Here is an 18312-nt window from a genome sequence, read left to right as displayed (position 1 = left end):
TTGTAATGACCTCGCCGGTCGTTGGTACCTTGTCACACAGCAGCTTTTAACGATTTCCGCCTGCATCCCTGAGTTCTGCGTAGCCAACGAGGTCGCTCGTAGGCGTCAAACACAGCGCTGCGCGCTGGCCAGCGGGACTCCAACGGTGAAAAAATGGCCAAAGATATTCCAGCACAATCAGCGATATCCAGCGGGGGCGGTCGCTGCTGCGTGTCACATGTAGCGATCTCGCTATGTGAGAAGGGGGCTTTAGTCAAATCCTGGAAGCAATGAGTTTGTCTGAACAGGTGAGCTCACACCTCTAAATAGACTATTTACTTTTATGTTATCCATTTGTGTTGGAAAATGCTGTTTTGCTTTGTTAATCTAGACAGTTTATGCTCATTTAATAAACTGCTCAATTGTTTTGAAACAAAGAACTGGATCCTTGTGCATGCACCAGCGTCTACCAGAGATATGGTCCTTTATAATTGGTGCTTCGAATGAGGGCAGCTAATCCCAAGTAGCACAGGTCATTGCAGTGTACGTTCTTGGTGAATGCATTGATAGCTTTGCAAGCACGGTCTGAAGCCATGGAGGACCTGATTAAGCACCTGGTACAGGCCAATATGCAACAGTAATCCCAGGAAGAAACCAAAAAACTGTTGAAGCAACAGTTCGGCTGCCACCTTAAAATATATTAATATAAATGATATGTTATTACTATCTATCCTATTTATTTTTTAACTAGAGGTGTGCCCAATGCTATCTCATCAGGAGGGAAGTGTGTGTGTGTACGTGTGTGTGTGTGTGAGTACATATATATGTGTGTACATGTGTGTATGTGTGTGAGTACGTGTGTGTGAACGTACGTGTGTGTGTGTCCCACAGCTTCCTGCCCACCCACCTCCGTGCAGTCACAGTCGGCAGGAAAGAGGGTAGTTTGCGGCCTGTGCTGGAGATGTGAGTACATGTGTGTGTGTGTATGTGAGTATGTTTGTGTATATGTGAGTACATGTGCGTGTATATGTGAGTACGTGTGTGTGTATGTGAGTACGTGTGTGTGTATGTGAGTACGTGTGTGTATGTCAGTACGTGTGTGTTTGTGAGTACGTGTGTGTGTGTTTGTGAGAACGTGCGTATGTGAGTACGTGTGTGTGTATGTGTTAGGGTTTCTAGGTAGAAAACCCGAGAGTGGACCCTCTGGGTCATGGCTCCAGAGCCCCCCGAGGGCGAGCGGACCAGGTGATGACTATCCCCTATACAGGGAGTGTTAGGGGCAGGCTCAAGGGAGATGGAACCACGACAGCCGGAACCAAAGGGACAACCCAGGGTAAATACAGGAGAGCAGATCAGAGTGTGGGAAGGTATACGAGGGGTAGAGTAGATCCAAAGTAACAGGAGGCAGGCTGTGGAAGCCCGAAGGGTCAGGACGGAACCAGGACCAGAAGCTGAAAGGAAGATGAGGGAAAGGGGGTTAGGAAAGGCTGGGCCTGGGAAATGAGACAAGGAACGAGACAGGGGAAGGAGCGTAAAATACAGGAGGCAGGCAACAATAGGGCAGAGGTACAGGAGAGGGACCGGCACGGGGAACACAGGAGGAGGAAGCAGAGGAATCAAGGAGGACGGTAGGCAGAGACAGGGAGACACGGGAGCAGGCTACAGATGGGACAAAGGCAGAGATACAGGAGAGCGCAGCACAGAGGGTGCGCGGGGACCTGATGGCCAAGGGTGACGCTGCGCAAGGATAGCAGGCACCACGGGCTAAGACAAACAGGCGTCTTAGTGTGGTTTCACATTAGCGCTTTTTAAGCGCACGCACGGCCGGGGGTAGCTCCGCCCCCGAGCCGGCTCTCTGCCCGGCATGCCCGCCCCTTGCTTGTAGCGCCACCTCCTAGCGCACAGCGCCGCCTGCGATCGGCGCACCCTATCTTTAGCATAGGGTGCGCAGATCGTGCGCAGGTCGTATGCTAGTTGCGCTTTGACCTGCGCTGCGCACTTTTGACGGTGCGCCGTGCGCGCCAAAATCAAACTTTTCGGATTTCAAAAGTGCGCAGCGCAAGTCAAAGCGCAACTAGCGCACGGCCTGCGCACGATCTGCGCACCCTATGCTAAAGATAGGGTGCGCCGATCGCAGGCGCCGCTGTGCGCTAGGAGGCGGCGCTACAAGCAAGGGGCGGGCATGCCGGGCAGAGAGCCGGCTCGGGGGCGGAGCTACCCCCGGCCGTGCGTGCGCTTAAAAAGCGCTAATGTGAAACCACCCTTACCTGTCCAGACGCCCAGCTGAAATACCCGGTGGGTGCCGCCATGATGGGGGCGGAGCCACCGGGTTACGTGCCCCCAGGATGCACAGAGGCCGAGGAAGGGCGAGCGCGCATGCGCGGACCTCCGACGCTCCGAACCCCTGCAAAGCCAGACAGCGCGAGAGCGGAGAGGGGGGGCGCCGGCAGGAGGAGGACCCCAGGTGAGCGCCGGCGGGCGCAACAGTACCCCCTCTCTTACTCCCCTCCCTCTTAAGGCGGGACAAGAATTTTCTCATGATATGAGGGGCATTGATGTTTTCTTGGGGTTCCCATGACCTCTCCTCAGGACCGAACCCTTTCCAATCAATAAGAAAAAAGGTCCTACCCCTGACGGTCTTCTTTGCCAAGATGTCCTTGACATCAAAGATGTCTTCTGCGGTGCTAGGTTGAGGGGCGCGGGAGGAGGCTGGGTGAAAGCGATTAAATACTGTGGGTTTGAGGAGCGAGATGTGGAAGGTATTGGGAATTCGCAGAGAGGCAATTAGCTTTAGTTTATAGGCCACGTCGTTGATGCGACTCAAAATCTCAAAAGGCCCAATATAACGTGGACCCAATTTATAAGAGCGAAACGCGAGGATAGCCAGACCTTATCGCCCGCCTGATAAGGGGGAACGTCAAGGCGTTTCTTGTCGGCGTACCTCTTCATCCGATCGCTAGCTCTCTCAAGGGCCCCTTTTGTCTCCTCCCAAATTTTAGAGAATTCTGAGGACAAGGAGTCTGCCACCGGCACGCCCGAGGCGGGGGAAATGGGAAGGGGAATGCCCGGGTGCTGTCCGAAAACCACAAAAAAGGGGGACTTAGAAGAGGATTCGTTGGGGTGATTGTTGTGGGCGAATTCAGCCCAAGGAAGTAGCGAGACCCAGTTGCTCTGGTGTGCATTAGAAAAATGCCGAAGATAAGAGGTTAACACCTGGTTGATTCACTCCACTTGGCCGTTGGACTGCGGGTGGTAGGCAGAAGAGAAATCCAGGGCTACCTTCATTGAGCCGCAGAGGGCTCTCCAGAAACGGGAGGTGAATTGAACACCACGGTCAGACACGATGTGCTGGGGAAAACCATGAAGTCGGAAAATATGTTGCAAGAAGTTCTTCGCCAACTCGGGTGCCGAAGGCAGGCCAGGCAGAGGGATAAAATGGTCCATCTTGGAAAAACGGTCCACCACCACCAAAATGACAGTGCAGCCGGAGGATGGAGGTAGATCCGTGATAAAATCCATGGCGATATGGCTCCAAGGGACCGAAGGTATAGGCAACGGATGTAAGAGACCAGAGGGTAACTGTCTTGGAACTTTATTTTGGGCGCAGGAGGGACACGAAGCGGTGAACTCCAAGACGTCCTGGCGGAGCGATGGCCACCAATAGTGGCGGGAGATGAGGGACAGAGTCCTTTTGGCTCCAGCATGCCCGGCGACTTTAGAGGAGTGCCCCCAATGCAGAATCCTTACTTTGTCATGGTCCAATACCAAGGTCTTGCCTGGTGGTGGATTAACCAAACTTAAGAGGAGCTAAAGTGACGACCTTCGCTGGATCGATGATGTGAGCAGGACCCTCCTCCTCATCCGTAGGGAGGAATGACCTCCATAGCGCATCTGCTTTGGTATTTTTATTACCCGGCCGAAAGTGGAGCTCGAAATCAAAGCGTCCAAAGAATAAGGACCATCTGGCTTGCCGGGGGTTGAGCCTTTGAGCAGACTGGACGTAGGCCAGATTCTTGTGGTCGGTGAATATGGTGAAGGGATGGACAGCTCCTTCGAGAAGGTAACGCCATTCCTCTAAAGCCAGTTTTATCGCAAGTAGTTCCTTGTCCCCAATGGAATAATTGCGCTTGGGCAGGGAAAAGGCTTTAGAGAAAAATCCACATGTGACAGTCCGACCAGTGGAGGTTTTTTGCAAGAGAACTGCTCCAGCTCCAACAGATGATGCGTCGACCTCAAGAATAAAGGGTCTATCGGCATCCGGACGGTGGAGAACAGGCGAGGAAGAGAATTCCTTCTTCAAAGCTTGAAAGGCGTCCTCTGCCTCAGGAGGCCAGAGGTGGGGTTTTGCCCCTTTGCGTACGAGGGCAGAGATAGGCTTGGTTAAGGTGGAGAAGTGAGGAATAAATTGCCTATAATAATTAGCAAAGCCGAGGAAGCGTTGGATGGCTTTGAGTCCAAGGGGACGAGGCCAGTTCAGGACAGCGGACACTTTCTCAGGATCCATCTTCAGACCAGACCTCGAAATGATGTATCCTAGAAACGGCAGGGACGGTTGCTCGAAGACGCATTTCTCCAACTAGGCAAACAGATGGTTCTCCCTAAGACGTAGCAACACTTGCCGAACGTCCCGCCGATGGGTAGAGAGATCCGGGGAGAAGACAAGGATGTTGTCAAGGTAAACCACGACACAGCAATAGAGGAGGTCTCGAAAAATATCGTTGACGAGTTCCTGGAATACTGCAGGTGCATTGCAGAGGCCAAAAGGCATAACAAGGTACTCGTAGTGACCGTCATGCGTATTGAACGCGGTCTTCCACTCATCCCCAGCGTGAATTCGGACCAAGTTATAGGCTCCTCGGAGATCAAGTTTGGTAAATATCTGGGCTCCTCTAAGGCGATCAAAGAGTTCGGGGATGAGAGGCAACGGGTACTTGTTCTTTATCGTGATGCTGTTTAAACCTCTGTAGTCGATGCACGGGCGGAGCGAGTCGTCCTTCTTCTTGACAAAGAAGAAGCCTGCGCCCGCAGGAGAGGAAGACTTCCGTATGAAACCCCTGGCCAAGTTCTCTGAACGTACTCAGACATGGCTTGCGTCTCTGCCGGCGAGAGCGGATAAATCCTACCCCTCGGAGGGATAGCTCCAGGGACGAGGTCGATGGGGCAATCGTAGGGTCGGTGCGGTGGGAGGTTCTCGGCCTCCTTCTTGCTAAAGACGTCCGAAAAAGAGCTGTAAGCGATGGGCAACCCGGGGACCAAGGGAAGGGAACGGGAATCACCCACGGGACATCCCACCCCACAGGACTCTCCCCAGCGCAGGATATGGCCCTTATGCCAGTCTAAGGTAGGCTCGTGGGCCCGTAACCAGGGAAGACCAAGAAGAATAGGGTGCGAGATGCCCGCCAGGACATAAAAGGCGATCTTCTCTTTGTGCAAGGCCCGTACCTGGAGTTCTATCTCCTGGGTGATTAGGGTAACTGCCTCTTGAAGAGGTTTACCATCCACGGAAGCGAGGATCCGTGGAGTTTCTAGGGTCTTAACCGGAACCAAGAATTTAAGAACCTCCTTAAGCCTAATAAAATTTCCTGCTGCGCCGGAATCTACATAGGCCGCCAAAGAAAAACGTTTACCACCAACGTGCAACAAAACGGACAGAGTGAGGGGTGGAGAGGTATCACAGACACCTAGGGAGGCCTCTCTTACCTGACCTAGGTGGAGGAGTTTTCCGGACGCTCCGGGCAGGCACGGACCAGATGGGTGTCGCTGCCACAATAGAAACAGAGTCCATTGGTACGCCTCTCCTCTCGGCGTTGTCCCGATAGTTTAAGCCGGTCTACCTGCATGGGTTCTGGCATAGAAGCTGAAGCGGATATCCCGGACCAAGGGCAGGGTGGTCCACGGACGGCTGGGGAAGAACGCGGGAGCCTCCTCTCACGAGCACGCTCCTGGAATCGTAGATCGATACGTGTGGCCAGTGAAATCAGTTCCTCTAAGGCGGTGGGTGTATCACGACCAGCCAGCTCATCCTTAATACGACCTGCGAGACCACGCCAGAAGGCCCCTACCAATGCCTCGTTGTTCCACCCCAAATCTGAGGATAGGGTCCGAAACCGGATGGCATATTGACCCACGGTTTGGGACCCTTGGTGGAGGTTGAATAAGGATTCCGTGGTAGAGGCCAGACGGCCCGGTTCGTCGAATACTCGACGAAACGTCTCAAAAAAGGTACTTAACTGGGAGACCACAGGGTCATCCTGCTCCCAGAGTGGGTTAACCCATGCCAAAGCGTCTCCCTCGAGGTGGGAGACAATAAAAGCCACCTTGGCCCGCTCAGTGGGATACTGCTGGGGCAGGAGTTCGAAGTGGAGACGGCACTGGTTCAGGAAACCCCGACACAGCTTGGGGTCCCCGTTGTATCGAGGTGGGCTAAGGGGTTCCATGGGCTAAGGCAAACAGGCGTCTTACCTGTCCAGATGCCCAGCTGATGGGGGCGGAGCCACCGGGTTAGGTGCCCCCAGGATGCACAGAGGCCGAGGAAGGGCGAGCGCGCATGCGCGGACCTCCGACGCGCCGAACCCCTGCAAAGCCAGACAGGGGACGGCGCGAGAGCAGAGAGGGGGGGCGCCGGCAGGAGGAGGACCCCAGGTGAGCGCCGGCGGGCGCAACAGTATGTGAGTATGTTTGTGTGTGAGTACGTGTGTGTGTGTATGTGAGTACGTGTGAGTGTCGCTTCCACAATGCACCGTGAATGGAAGTACGCCGACCGCCATATTGGAACACCCAAGTGATGGGTATTCCAATATGGCACCCATTGGTGGTACCAGGCCCTTCCACAGTACCACCAGTGGGACACCGCCGGGACCCCCCCGCCACTGCTGGACCCGTCACCGCTGCTGGACCCACCCCTGCGTGCCCACCCACCTCCATCACAGCCGGCAGGAAAGACCTCGGCTTGCGGCCTGTGCTGGAGATGGGGTGCAGGCGCCCTCTGGTGAGTACGTGTGTGTAAAGTATGTGAGCACGTGTGTAAAGTATGTGAGCACGTGTGTGTGTGTGTGAGTACGTGTGTATGTGAGCACGTGTGTGTATGTGTGTATATGTGAGTACGTGTGTGTATATGTCAATACGTGTGTGTGTGTGTGTGTATGTCAGTACGTGTGTGTGTGTGTATGTGAATACGTGTGCGTGTGTGTATGCGAGTACGTGTGTGTGTATATATGTGAGTATGTATGTGTATGTGAGTAGATGTGTGTGTGTGTGTGTATGTATGTGAGTACATGTGTGTATGTATGTGAATGCGTGTGTGTGTGAGTACATGTGTATGTGTGTGTGTGTACGTACGTGTGTGTACATGGTGGGCAGGCAACGGCAGGTCCGGCGGCATGGGTGTGTGTGTATTTACATGGTGGGCAGGCAGCGGTGGGTCCAGCGGGGGGGTCCGGCAGCGTGGCCAGCAGCGGCGGGTCCAGCGGCGGCAGAGGGGGGTTCAGAGGCGGCGGGGGTCCTGGCGGCGGCCAGCCGGCAGGAAAGACCGCGGCTTGCACCCTGTGCTGGAGATGGGGTGCAGCGCCACCAGAGGGTGCCTGCACCACATCTCCAGCACAGGCCGCAAGCAGAGGTCTTTCCTGCCGGCTGTGACGGAGGTGGGTGGGCAGGCAGGGGTGGGTCCAGCAGCGGCGGGGGGTCCCGGCGGTGTCCCGCTGGTGGTACTGTGGAAGGGCCTGGTACCACCGATGGGTGCCATATTGGAATACCCATCACTTGGGTGTTCCAATATGGCGATCGGCGTACTTACGATCACAGTGCATTGTGGAAGCGACACAAGCGCCGGAAGTGTGTGACAGTTTAATGGTAATTATATATTAGATGCCTATAGAAAATATTCATCTGTTTATGTCAGCATTAAAGGTGCATTGCAGGATCATCACTTAAAGATCCTTAGGATTGGTCATCAATGTCTGATCAGCCGGGATCCGACACCTGGCACTCCTGCCTATCAGCTGCCATCAGTGTCAGTGGTAGGAAATACTCAATTGCAGAGTTGCTCCTTCTTTTGGCAGTGGTCGAGGCTTGGTACTGCACATCTGCGTCCTAATCAAATCAAAAGGGTGTGGATGTGCAGTACCCTGCGGCTGCCGCCACTGTCAGAAGATAGCCAACTCCACAAGTGAGTACTTCTGGACTACTTTGCGGATGCAATAACACCTATAACAGCTGATAGGCCGGGATGCTGGATGTTGGACCCCGGCATATCAGACTTTGATGGCCTATCCTAAGGATAGGTCTTCAATGTAAAAGTAGTGGACAACTTGTTTAAAGGGAACCTGTCATCAGGATTTTATACCCCAAACTTTTGGCATCTATGTAGAGGAGCTTTAATGCTTATTAAATCCTTAACTTTCTTGAAGAAATCCATTTTGCTGTTTTAGAGGAATCCATAGTAGAAATTGTATGCCAATGAACTGCAAGTGTATTGGGTGGGCCCTGCATTTCCAGCTCAACTGCCTCTCTCCCTATGCCATGCTTTCTGCCTGCCTCTTATCTCTAGGTCACTCATGCTTCAGTGTCTTGGTATTAAGACACTGTGTCTTGGTATTAAGACTTTAGTGCTCCAGTCTCCTCTCCGTCTGCAGCCTTCAGTATCTCTGCAATCTGTTTGCGGTCTGCAGGATGTATTCTGTCTGCCTGGGGCTTTCAATATCTCTGCAACCTATCTACAGTCTCAAGGACGTCTCCTGTCTGCCTGCAGCTTCCAGTCCCTCAGTCTCCTGTCCACTTGTGCTCTCCAGTACCTCTGTTATATGTCTCCCTTGGATGCTGTACTGATGCCCACCAGGACCCTGGGCTTGGAGGATCCACCTCATCATGTGAGCATAGCAATTTCTCTAAAACAGCAAAAAGGATTTCTACAAGAAAGTTAAGGATTTACTCAGCAATAAAGCACCTTTTTTTCAGACACAATGGATTTGTCCAGACTTTGAAAAGGTTGTTGGCTTTCTAAAGATAAAGCTTCAGCTGTCTACAGGTTGTGTGTGGTGTTGCAGCATAGCCATTATTATTCTGCACAATTCATTGTATTTTCTAAAGATGATAACCCCTTTATAGAATGGCACACGTGCCTTAAAATAAACTGGAGCAGCACAGTCTCTGCTATCATTTAGTAAAAATATACTATTAGTACACCTGATGCCTCCTGTTGCTGACTTTTTCCTACTGCTCAAATTAGTCTTTGGGTCTCTGGCTTCCTATATTTACAGCCTCTGTCTCTGAGATTAACAATATGTAATTGGCCAATTTGGTGGCTTTGTGACCAGTACTCAAAATTGCATTACTGCATCATCGTGCCACTTTTCTTGCACTTTTTTTTTGATGGCTCGGTTTAAGGATTCGAACCAGTAAGCTGTTGCTTTGTGGTCGGTTCCTTTGTTTGTTGGGCTATTGTTCTTTAACTTTCCTTTCTGAATGCTGTTTGTTCATATTGTCTTTATTCTCCCTTCTTGGTTTGCTCCTCTCCAGGTGTTTTCCATTTTCTCATTTTGGTTTGCCCCATCATGTTCTGGGGGACTTTATATATTATCCCTTCACTGCACTTCCTTGCTGGCTATACTTCAAGAGAGCTTTGTGCTAAGGAGTTCCAGCCCTTTAGAGAAGGGATTTTTTTCCTGCTAGACTAACACCACTTATATTCTTCCTGTGACGGTTTGTGTACCTTTCTAGCACCTTTTCTTTTTACCACTATTAATTTTCAGGGAGGTTATTCTAGTTTGGTTTATATTTTGTCTCTCCTTACTATTCTCTCTCTCCCCATTTATGAACGTGCATTAAGTTTCTCACCCTGGGTCTTCGTGTCCATCTGCACACCTTCCTCTCCCCTTGTTGGCAGTGTGATGCAGCCTGCCCTCTGGTTCCTCAGGAGACATGAGAAGCCTCTTGATGGCTTTTTAGGGAGTCGGGTCTGAGATGGTGTTTTTAGTTGTGCTGCTAGGGATTTCCTAGTCTGTACAGGGACTAGTTGGGTGTAGGTGTGGCTTTTCCCAGTAGTAGTTCTTCCTTACTCCCTTTACCCGTGTGTCAGTGTGGTACGTGCATAACATTTTGCCCCTGAGAAGTTTTCACCCACATGTATTCTTACTCATTCCAATTAACCTGTTTCTTGTCATTAGTATAAGCTGAACATAATGAATCTATGTACTGAGTTTATAATGAGCTAGAGCTCATAGTTCTAACTATTTGAGGGAATTAAAGAATGTGTAATGATTTTTCACTTTTTATTATGCTTTGCTTATATAGTGCCATCATATTCTGCAGCTTTTTACATACATAATCATCACTGTTGCCATCCTTACTTCATATGAAATATGCATGAACAATGCAACAAAATTGTGTAATAAAGATTAAAGACACTTACAAGACAGTGAGTTCATCACACGTGACAAAACTTGAATTACTCAGTGACCCAATTCTGTTCCCTTCAAAATCTCTGCACATAAAGAAAAAATGTAAAACCCTACAATTGCTGTTTGTTAAATAGCATTAGGTTTGCATTGTCTTAACTCCAACATTTTATGTATTTAAAAGCTGTAAGCTAAAACCTGTTATGTTCCCAAACATTATTAACCTGCAGACATGGATCTAATCTGCAGGTTAATAGTGTTCTAAAGTTGTAGAAAGCTCGGCTACTGGGAGAAAATTAATTTTATTCTTCATGGCAGCCTCTGGCTTTCATTCATAGAAGTGCCGCCTATTAAAAGCATAGGTTCACCTTAATGTATATTATATAGCCTTTGTGGCTTTGTAAGCAATGGCTCCTATATCTGCCAAAATGATGTAATATTTTTTTTCTCACTGGCCGTTAAGTTTCCCTTAGAAATTTTGCACAGTTTGCCTTCTATAGCCTCTGTATTTGCCTTCTATAGCCTCTACGGCTCACTACAGAATGAGTTAACTGAGAATCTTTCAGTGAGCTCCTTCAGAGTCCATCATCCTTATCTTCCTTTTTTGGACTCTGGTCTCCCTTACTCATCTTTGTTCCATCTGGTCCTGACCTGCCAAGTCGAGACGCAGCATACTGTCTGCAGCGGTGTATCGCAAAAGTAACAGGAACACGCACACTCAGCCAGGACCCCCCATTTTCCAGTAGCGTGGTGGTCACGGAGGATGCAAGCCCTGGCCACATCTGCCGTCCCTGACCATGTTACAGTAAAACATAATCTTGTGGCCATTGACCAGCGCAGATGGCTGAGTAATGGCTGTGCAGCCTTAACTTAGGACAATATTCCCTATAGTCTCTCTTTCCAATCTAATGGCATCAGGTATAAAGAGTCTGAGAGCTCTCATGTGGAGTAAAGGACAAGCAGATGTAGCCGCTGTGGAGCGCGAGAGCTATTCCCGTAATGCACAGCTCATTCAACGTGAGTGAGGGTGGCTCTACAACACAAATAGTGGATAGCGCTTTGGTGGACTACGTATGTAGCAGGTGGCCAGAGAAGTCAAGGTGTTAGGGAAACTATCTGAGATATTGCATCACTGGTGAGGCGACAGGGCCACATTTCATGGTGATGTGCCATCATTTTATGACATGGGAAAACCCCTTTAAAGTTTATGCACCGTCTACAATAAGTGATTTTGAGCTCCTACATTTTGTAGATATTTTATTATATATATGTGGCGCCCCTGAGAGTTCAGTCGCCACAGAGATACTGCACCTCCTCCTGAGGTGTGGTTCCCCACTATCCAGGTAAGGTGGAGACACCTGACCACACTCCAACACTCACATCCCACACGCACACCAGTAGTGTAGCAGAGCAACCTTTGTGGCTCCCTGCTTGGAACATGAAGAGTGCTGGGAGGTGGGTGGAGCTTAAACTGCACAAGAGAGCGGGAGAATGTTAGGAAAAGGTCAGTCGGTGAGAGAAGATCCCCTGAGAGGGATGGAGTGAAGGAAGTGCTGCAGCAGACTCCTGTGACCTGGAGCTGCTGGCACAGGAAAAAGCCATAGAAAGCCTGATTCTTCAGAGGGAAGAAAGATTAGTGCGGAACGTAAGGAGAAGAGAACTAGGGTCAGAGCAGAGCCCTTCCTCAAGTTTGAAGCGCATGGCCGGGGTCCGGTCCCCGAGGTTGTATGGATACTGACGTTCCTGCAGCAGAAACCGGAGGAATAGAAGTCGTCACCACTTTATTCCCATCTAAGACTTGGGGGCACAACAGCAACATGGGTGAGCCGGGACATGAAAGCAAGGAGTCCCCGAAGCAGGCTACAGCTGTCTGCCATACAAGTAGAGTTCTAAGTAACATCAAGAAGGAGGAACTTGAGTTTAATACGCAACTACAAGTACTTCAGATTAGGCACTAGTGTGGAGACATTCAGAGAAGGCACATGTTGGAGGAGTGCTGGAAAGGTGCACTTTACCTTGCCTGGGAGTTGGCTGAGCCCCTGACCTGGAGGACACCGCACCGAAGCGGGCATCTGTGTGCACCAGAATGTGAGTAAAGCCTTGGAACTACATGCCCTTGTGTCCTCCACTTATTCTTGTGCCTTACACCTGGCTCTGCTACATCTACTTCTTTACACCATCTCCCCACTTGCCAACCTCATCTACACTGCCCTGGGACTACAGCTCCACCTGTGGGGAGCTTCAACATCATTGCTGCACCACACCATCTGTCCCAGAGAAGCAACCCTGCAGCGCTGGTCAAACTGACCAGAAACCACAGGTGGCGTCACGAATCATCTCAACAACTTTATCCCCACCACTCTACCCCTTTTTACATTGACTGCCTGAGGCCACGGACCAGGTCACTGCCACTGTGACATCTCCCACTGAAGTTAACGGGCCCGGCAACGAGTACCCCACGGCCTCTGGGGGTGAGTCAATTTTGGCGTCACGAACAGGATGATGAAGCCCGGTATCACCGGGTCCTGTGTGCTGAAGATTTATTGGACTTATAATTGCTGAGAATGTGCAAAACAACCAAAATGATAGACTGTAAAATGGACTCTCAAAATGGCTGCCGGCGCGATGAAGAAGGGCGTGACAACATGGGTGGCCCTAAGAAAAGAGCATGAACTGTCCTGGGCCTCCCCTGCCTGACCTTCTATGCAACAGCAACATGGCCCACCCCCAGAGGGGTTCGTATACTGGCTTGGTATGGAGGCAGAGGAAGAAGACGGCGCCCCAGGAAGGAGGAGTAAAGCCCTGTGGCGGGAAAGGATCCCAGAGAGAAGCCAGGATGCCATGATGGAAGAAGGACGGAGGCCTGAAGAGCGCGAGGAAGAGGAGCTTGTCTTCCCCGGCACAGTAGTAGAAGGCTCCAGCCTGCTTCTGTGATGGACCGTCAGCAGCTGGAGGAAGAAATTGCCATGCTGAAACGCAGTCTGCGGCTGAAGCAGAAGGCTCTGCAGGCCTTGGATCGGCAGTGCACCCTGGAGGGGCCTGCAGAAACGGTACCTCCATCACCGGTACCCGCCGCCGCTGCACCAGTTCTCCCCCAGGCAGCACCTGTGAAACCCACGGCCGCTGCTATGCCATCGGCAGCACCTGTCACCACTTCCACGCTGCTGCCGCCACTGGGCACTTCCTGCCAGGAGGAGCTACCCGAGGACCCGGGAGCTGAAAGTGAGGCAGACTGTGATCTTGCCTGGAACTGGCGTGGCCGCACAGGTCCCACCGGAGGCCTCAGCAGACCCTGAACCAGCACCTGCTCCACTCCAGTCGCTGCCCACTGACCAGGCAGCTCCAGCAACCACCGCTGCCACCGGCTGCTGTCCAGCACCTGCACCAGAGCCGAAACATCACCGGGAAACGTCAGGTATGACCGCCGCCCATGCAACCGGGTTGACCCCTGAGTTCCCATCTACCGCGTGCGACAGGCCGGTATTCCGCATGGAGCAAATGGAGGAGTTGTGTTCTCAATTCCAAGATGCTAAGCTGATCGCAATGGAGAATTGGAAGAAGTCCCTGCTGAAAAGCGCAAAGCTGGAGCAGACGCGTCCCATTCGGCGGCTTCTGATCTCGGCGGAGGAGCCTGAGCAGCTGATGGGTGTTACCATGCATCACAGATTTCCCCTACTAGAGATTCGTTATCCTCACACTTCATCATGCAAGAGACAAAACCACTAAGTACATTTCTATCTGAACTGTTACCCAGGAGGGTATGGGCACCGTTGTGCCCTCATTTTCTGTGTTTCCCCAGTTTGCCCAGTTGGCACCAATTTTATTGAACTGAGCGATCATGAACTTAGAGTGACCCACAAACTTTGATTGTATATAGTTTGCGCCTCTTAAGGTGCTCTCTCTTGGTTTTACATGAACAGTCTTCAACAAGGACTACCTCAGACCCGAGTTCTACTTCAGCTACAGAGACACTGCAAGAAATCCCGGCTGGGAGCGGTGTCCAGCCTTTGCAAGAATTATTGCTGTCTTACTGTGAAGTATTTTATAATGTGCCTTTTGAAAATGTTGGTAGCAATGTTTAGCTGCAGTATTAGAAATGGATGTTTTACAGAAAGTAGTTTAGAAGTAATCTTTAATAAAAATGTGAGGTTTTGAATAAACCAGGGTCAGCGGTTGTCACCAAGGTAGCGCTTCAGATAATAGTAGCAAAACTAAAGTTATCTTAGGTAATGTTGGAAGTAAAATGCCTCTCTGGTTGTGGGGTTATTTCTGTGTGTGGGGGCATTTACTATGTTGGGGGAGATTTACAGTGTGTGGAGTATTTACAGTGTGTGGAAGATTTAGGGTATGTTCACACTGGGCGTTTTTGCTGTTTTTTTATGCTAATTTTCAGCTGCTTTTTACAGTATCAGCAAAGCCTATGAGATCTCAGAAATCTCATGGACACACATTGTTTTTTTGTGTCATCAGGATTTTGTGCTATGCTGCTTTTTTTGGACATAGAGCATGCCACTTCTTTCAGCGCTTTTGCAGCGTTTTTCATCCACTGGATTGAATGGGTGTTGAAAAAACGCTGCAAAAATGTTTCATTATTTCCAGCGTTTTTTCTGCAGAAAAGTCATGGACATTAGCATGGACAAAGACACAAAAAATGCACCCAAAAACTACACCAAATCCACAACAAAAACACACCTAAACCTGTGTTTTTACCGCAGCTTTTTTCCTGCCAAGAAATCAGGTTTTGCTGCAGAAAAAAAAAGCAGCAAAAACGTCCAGTTTGAACTTACCCTTAGTGTAATGGGGCTGGGTAGATTTACTGTGTGTGTGGGTATTTACTGTGTGGGGGTATTTACTGTGTGAGAGATTTAGGGTAATGGGACTGAGGGATATTTACTGTGTGTGGGGATATTTACTCTACTGGGTAGAATTACTGTGTGTGGGAGATTTTGTGTAAGGGGGCTGGGGTATGTTTACTGTGTGTGGGAGTAACATAGTACATAGTTATTAAGGTTGAAGGGAGACTTTAAGTCCATCTAGTTCAACCCATATCCTATCCTAACTTGCCCTAACATGTTGATCCAGAGGAAGGCAAAAAACCCCATGTAGCAAACAGTAAGCAAGCAAGTATGTACTGGTTGTGGTGGTATTTACTGTTTGTGTGGGTATTTACTGCGTTGAGGGAAATTTACTATGTGTGGAGGCATTTACTGCGTGGAGGAGATTTAGCGTAAAGGGGTTGGGGGAAATTTACTGTGTGGGGGGTTTACTGTGTGTGGAGGGAGATTTACTGTGTGTGGGGGTATGCACTGTGGGGGAGATTTACTGTGTGGGGGGGTATTTAGCGTGTGTGGGTATTTACCATGTGTGGGATACTTACTGTGTGGGGAGATTTAGTATAAGGGGGTTGGGGAAGTTTTACTGTAAGTGATGGCGGAGATTTAGGATAATGGAGGGATAATTTGAGGACACAAGTTTGGGGAGCAAGGAAGGGACAGGTGCAGACACAATATGGGGAGCGGGAGAAATTTGAAGACACAATATGAGAAGAAAGTGGGGAGGTGGGGGGCATGTATGAAGAATCAGTGTGGAAAATGTATGCAGACACAGCATGGGGAGTCAGGGAGATGTGTGAGGAGGCAGCATGGAGCGTGAGAGGGTAAATGTGTGAGGAGACTATTGAGGGGAATAGTGCGAGGAGACAGTATAGGGGGAGAAAAGTATAAGTGGGCACAAAATAAAGACTGAATAGTGTGGAGGTGGGGGGTACCATGGGGAAACAGTGTAAGGTCACAACCAGGAAGGGATAGTAAGCCAAGGAGGGGGAGTGTGGTGAGGGGACATATTATAGAGACAGGGCTCTACTGGGGGGGGGGGACACCATGTGAGAGGATAGTGTGAAGAGGGGGCCCAGTATGGAACGGAGAGGACAGTGTGGGATTGAATGTACCATAGGAGGGACAGTGTGGAGGTCATATTTTGAAGGGAATATAGTCAGGGGCAATTATTTATTCAGGGGCTCAACGTAGGGCAGATACTTTTATTCAGTTGCATTATAATGACACTGCTATCTTTAACATCACAAAACAATCACTGACCTCAGGGAGAGCAGTCAAAGAAATCACTGCGGCAGCCGGCAAAGGCGCTCAATCAGTGAAATCCTAGGTGCATCGCTCCCTGGGAAATACGAATATGCAAATAATGTCCGTGGAGCCTCATTTAAGAGTCTCAAATACGGGACTAGCCAGATCTTTAAGGGCGTTGTGTGGAGATGTGCTGCAGAAGACAAGAGGAGATGGAAGTCTGCAAAGATGGGCCATGGATGTGAAATACATGCAGCTGCACGCTCCACTCCCGAGGGTTGGCGGCAGTGCTGGGTATAAGATGCGAGACTCATCCAAGTTTCTCGCATGTGTAATCCTGGCCTAAAGAAGAACTACGAGTCCTGGAAGAGATAATATGGTCCCCGCAGAGCTCTGGTATCTCAACCTCATTGAGTCAATCTAGCACTACATGAAGAGACAGAAGCATTTGCATTAGTTTGCAACCACAGAAGATCAGTGGTTAGTTTTCCAAGATGTTTAGAACAATCTCCCTAACAAATTTCTTCAAAAACTAAGTGAATCTAGAGGAATTGACACTATATTGAAGGCAAAGTATTGTCACTTATATACTCGCGTATAAGCCGAGATTTTCAGCCCATTTTTTTGGGCTGAAAGTCCCCTTCTCGGCTTATACGCGAGTCATATACGCCAGTGGGTCAGCAGGGGAGCGGGGATGTCAGATCATACTGACCCCCCTAGCATGTCTCTGCAGCCCCCCGCTTCTCCCACGGTCTCCCTTCCTTGCTTCAGCGGTCACGTGGTACTGCTCATTAAAGTTATGAATATGCGCATATTCATGACTTTAATGAGTGGTACCACGTGACCGCTGAAGGAAGGAAGGGAGACCGTAGGAGAAGCGAGGCTGCAGAGACCGTGCCAGGAGGGGGTAAGTATATGCTATATTCACCTGTCCCCGTTCCAACGCTGCTCGCCGCTGTCTGCTGCGTCCTCTGCCTGTGATGTTCAGGCAGCAGAGGGCGCGGTGACGTAGTTAGTGCACGCCGCGCCCTCTGCTGCCTGAACATCAATGACAGAGGACGCAGAAGGCAGCGGAGAGCAGCGATAGACCGGGGACATGTGAATATCGCAGGTGCCGGGTCCTGAGCCAGCGGTGACACTGGCACCTGACCTCCAGCGACGAGAGGTGAGTATGTCATTTTTTGGCTATTTGCAGCAGCAGCGGCAGCATATGGGGGCATATTCTATGGAGCATTTTATGGGGGCAGCATATGGGGGCATAATCTATGGAGCATCTTATGGGGGGAGCATATGGGGGCATAATGTATGGAGCATCTTATGGGGTAGCATATGGGGGCATAATCTATGGAGCATCTTATGGGGGCATAATCTATGGGGCAGCATATGGGGGCATAATCTATGGAGCATCTTATGGGAGCAGCATATGGGGGCATAATGTGGAGCATCTTATGGGGGCAGCATATGGGGGCATAATGTATGGAGCATTTTATGGGGGCAGCATATGGGGGCATAATCTATGGAGCATCTTAGGCTGGTTTCACATTTGCGTTTTTTAGCGCTGGAAAAAAACGCATACGTGCGCATGCGATTTTTCCCCTATATTTAACATGGGTGCGCATACCTGCGCGCTTGTAAGCGCATGTATGCGATTTTCATGCGCTGCGTTTTTTTGGGGTGTGCGTTGGTATTTTCCAGACGCTGCATGTTGCATTTTTTGGCCCTTGAAAAAATCGCATGCGCACGTATGCGCACGTTTTGCGCTAAAAATGGCCATTATAGCTTATGGATGCGCATACGTGCGCACTGGCATGCGCAGGTATGCGATTTTTTAGCGCTGCGTTTTTTGGGTGGTGTCCACTTTT

At 50.2% G+C, this 18312-nt stretch overlaps 1 protein-coding gene across 1 annotated transcript in view; it reads right to left on the bottom strand.

The window, feature by feature from the left end:
- RXFP2 (relaxin family peptide receptor 2) overlaps window positions 1-18312 on the bottom strand; it is a 391242-nt gene that overhangs the window by 37456 nt on the left and 335474 nt on the right. Inside the window, exon 10 of the mRNA XM_073583177.1 lies at window positions 10385-10456. Coding sequence (XP_073439278.1) covers window positions 10385-10456 — 72 coding nt within the window. The remainder of the gene's footprint in view (window positions 1-10384; window positions 10457-18312) is intronic.

Source organism: Dendrobates tinctorius, unplaced genomic scaffold, assembly GCF_039654945.1.
Source record: "Dendrobates tinctorius isolate UK_male_01 unplaced genomic scaffold, ASM3965494v1 ptg000075l, whole genome shotgun sequence".
Classification (NCBI taxonomy): domain Eukaryota; kingdom Metazoa; phylum Chordata; class Amphibia; order Anura; family Dendrobatidae; genus Dendrobates; species Dendrobates tinctorius.
The sequence above is the reverse complement of the archived record's forward strand: the minus strand, read 5'-3'. Positions and strand labels throughout refer to the sequence as shown.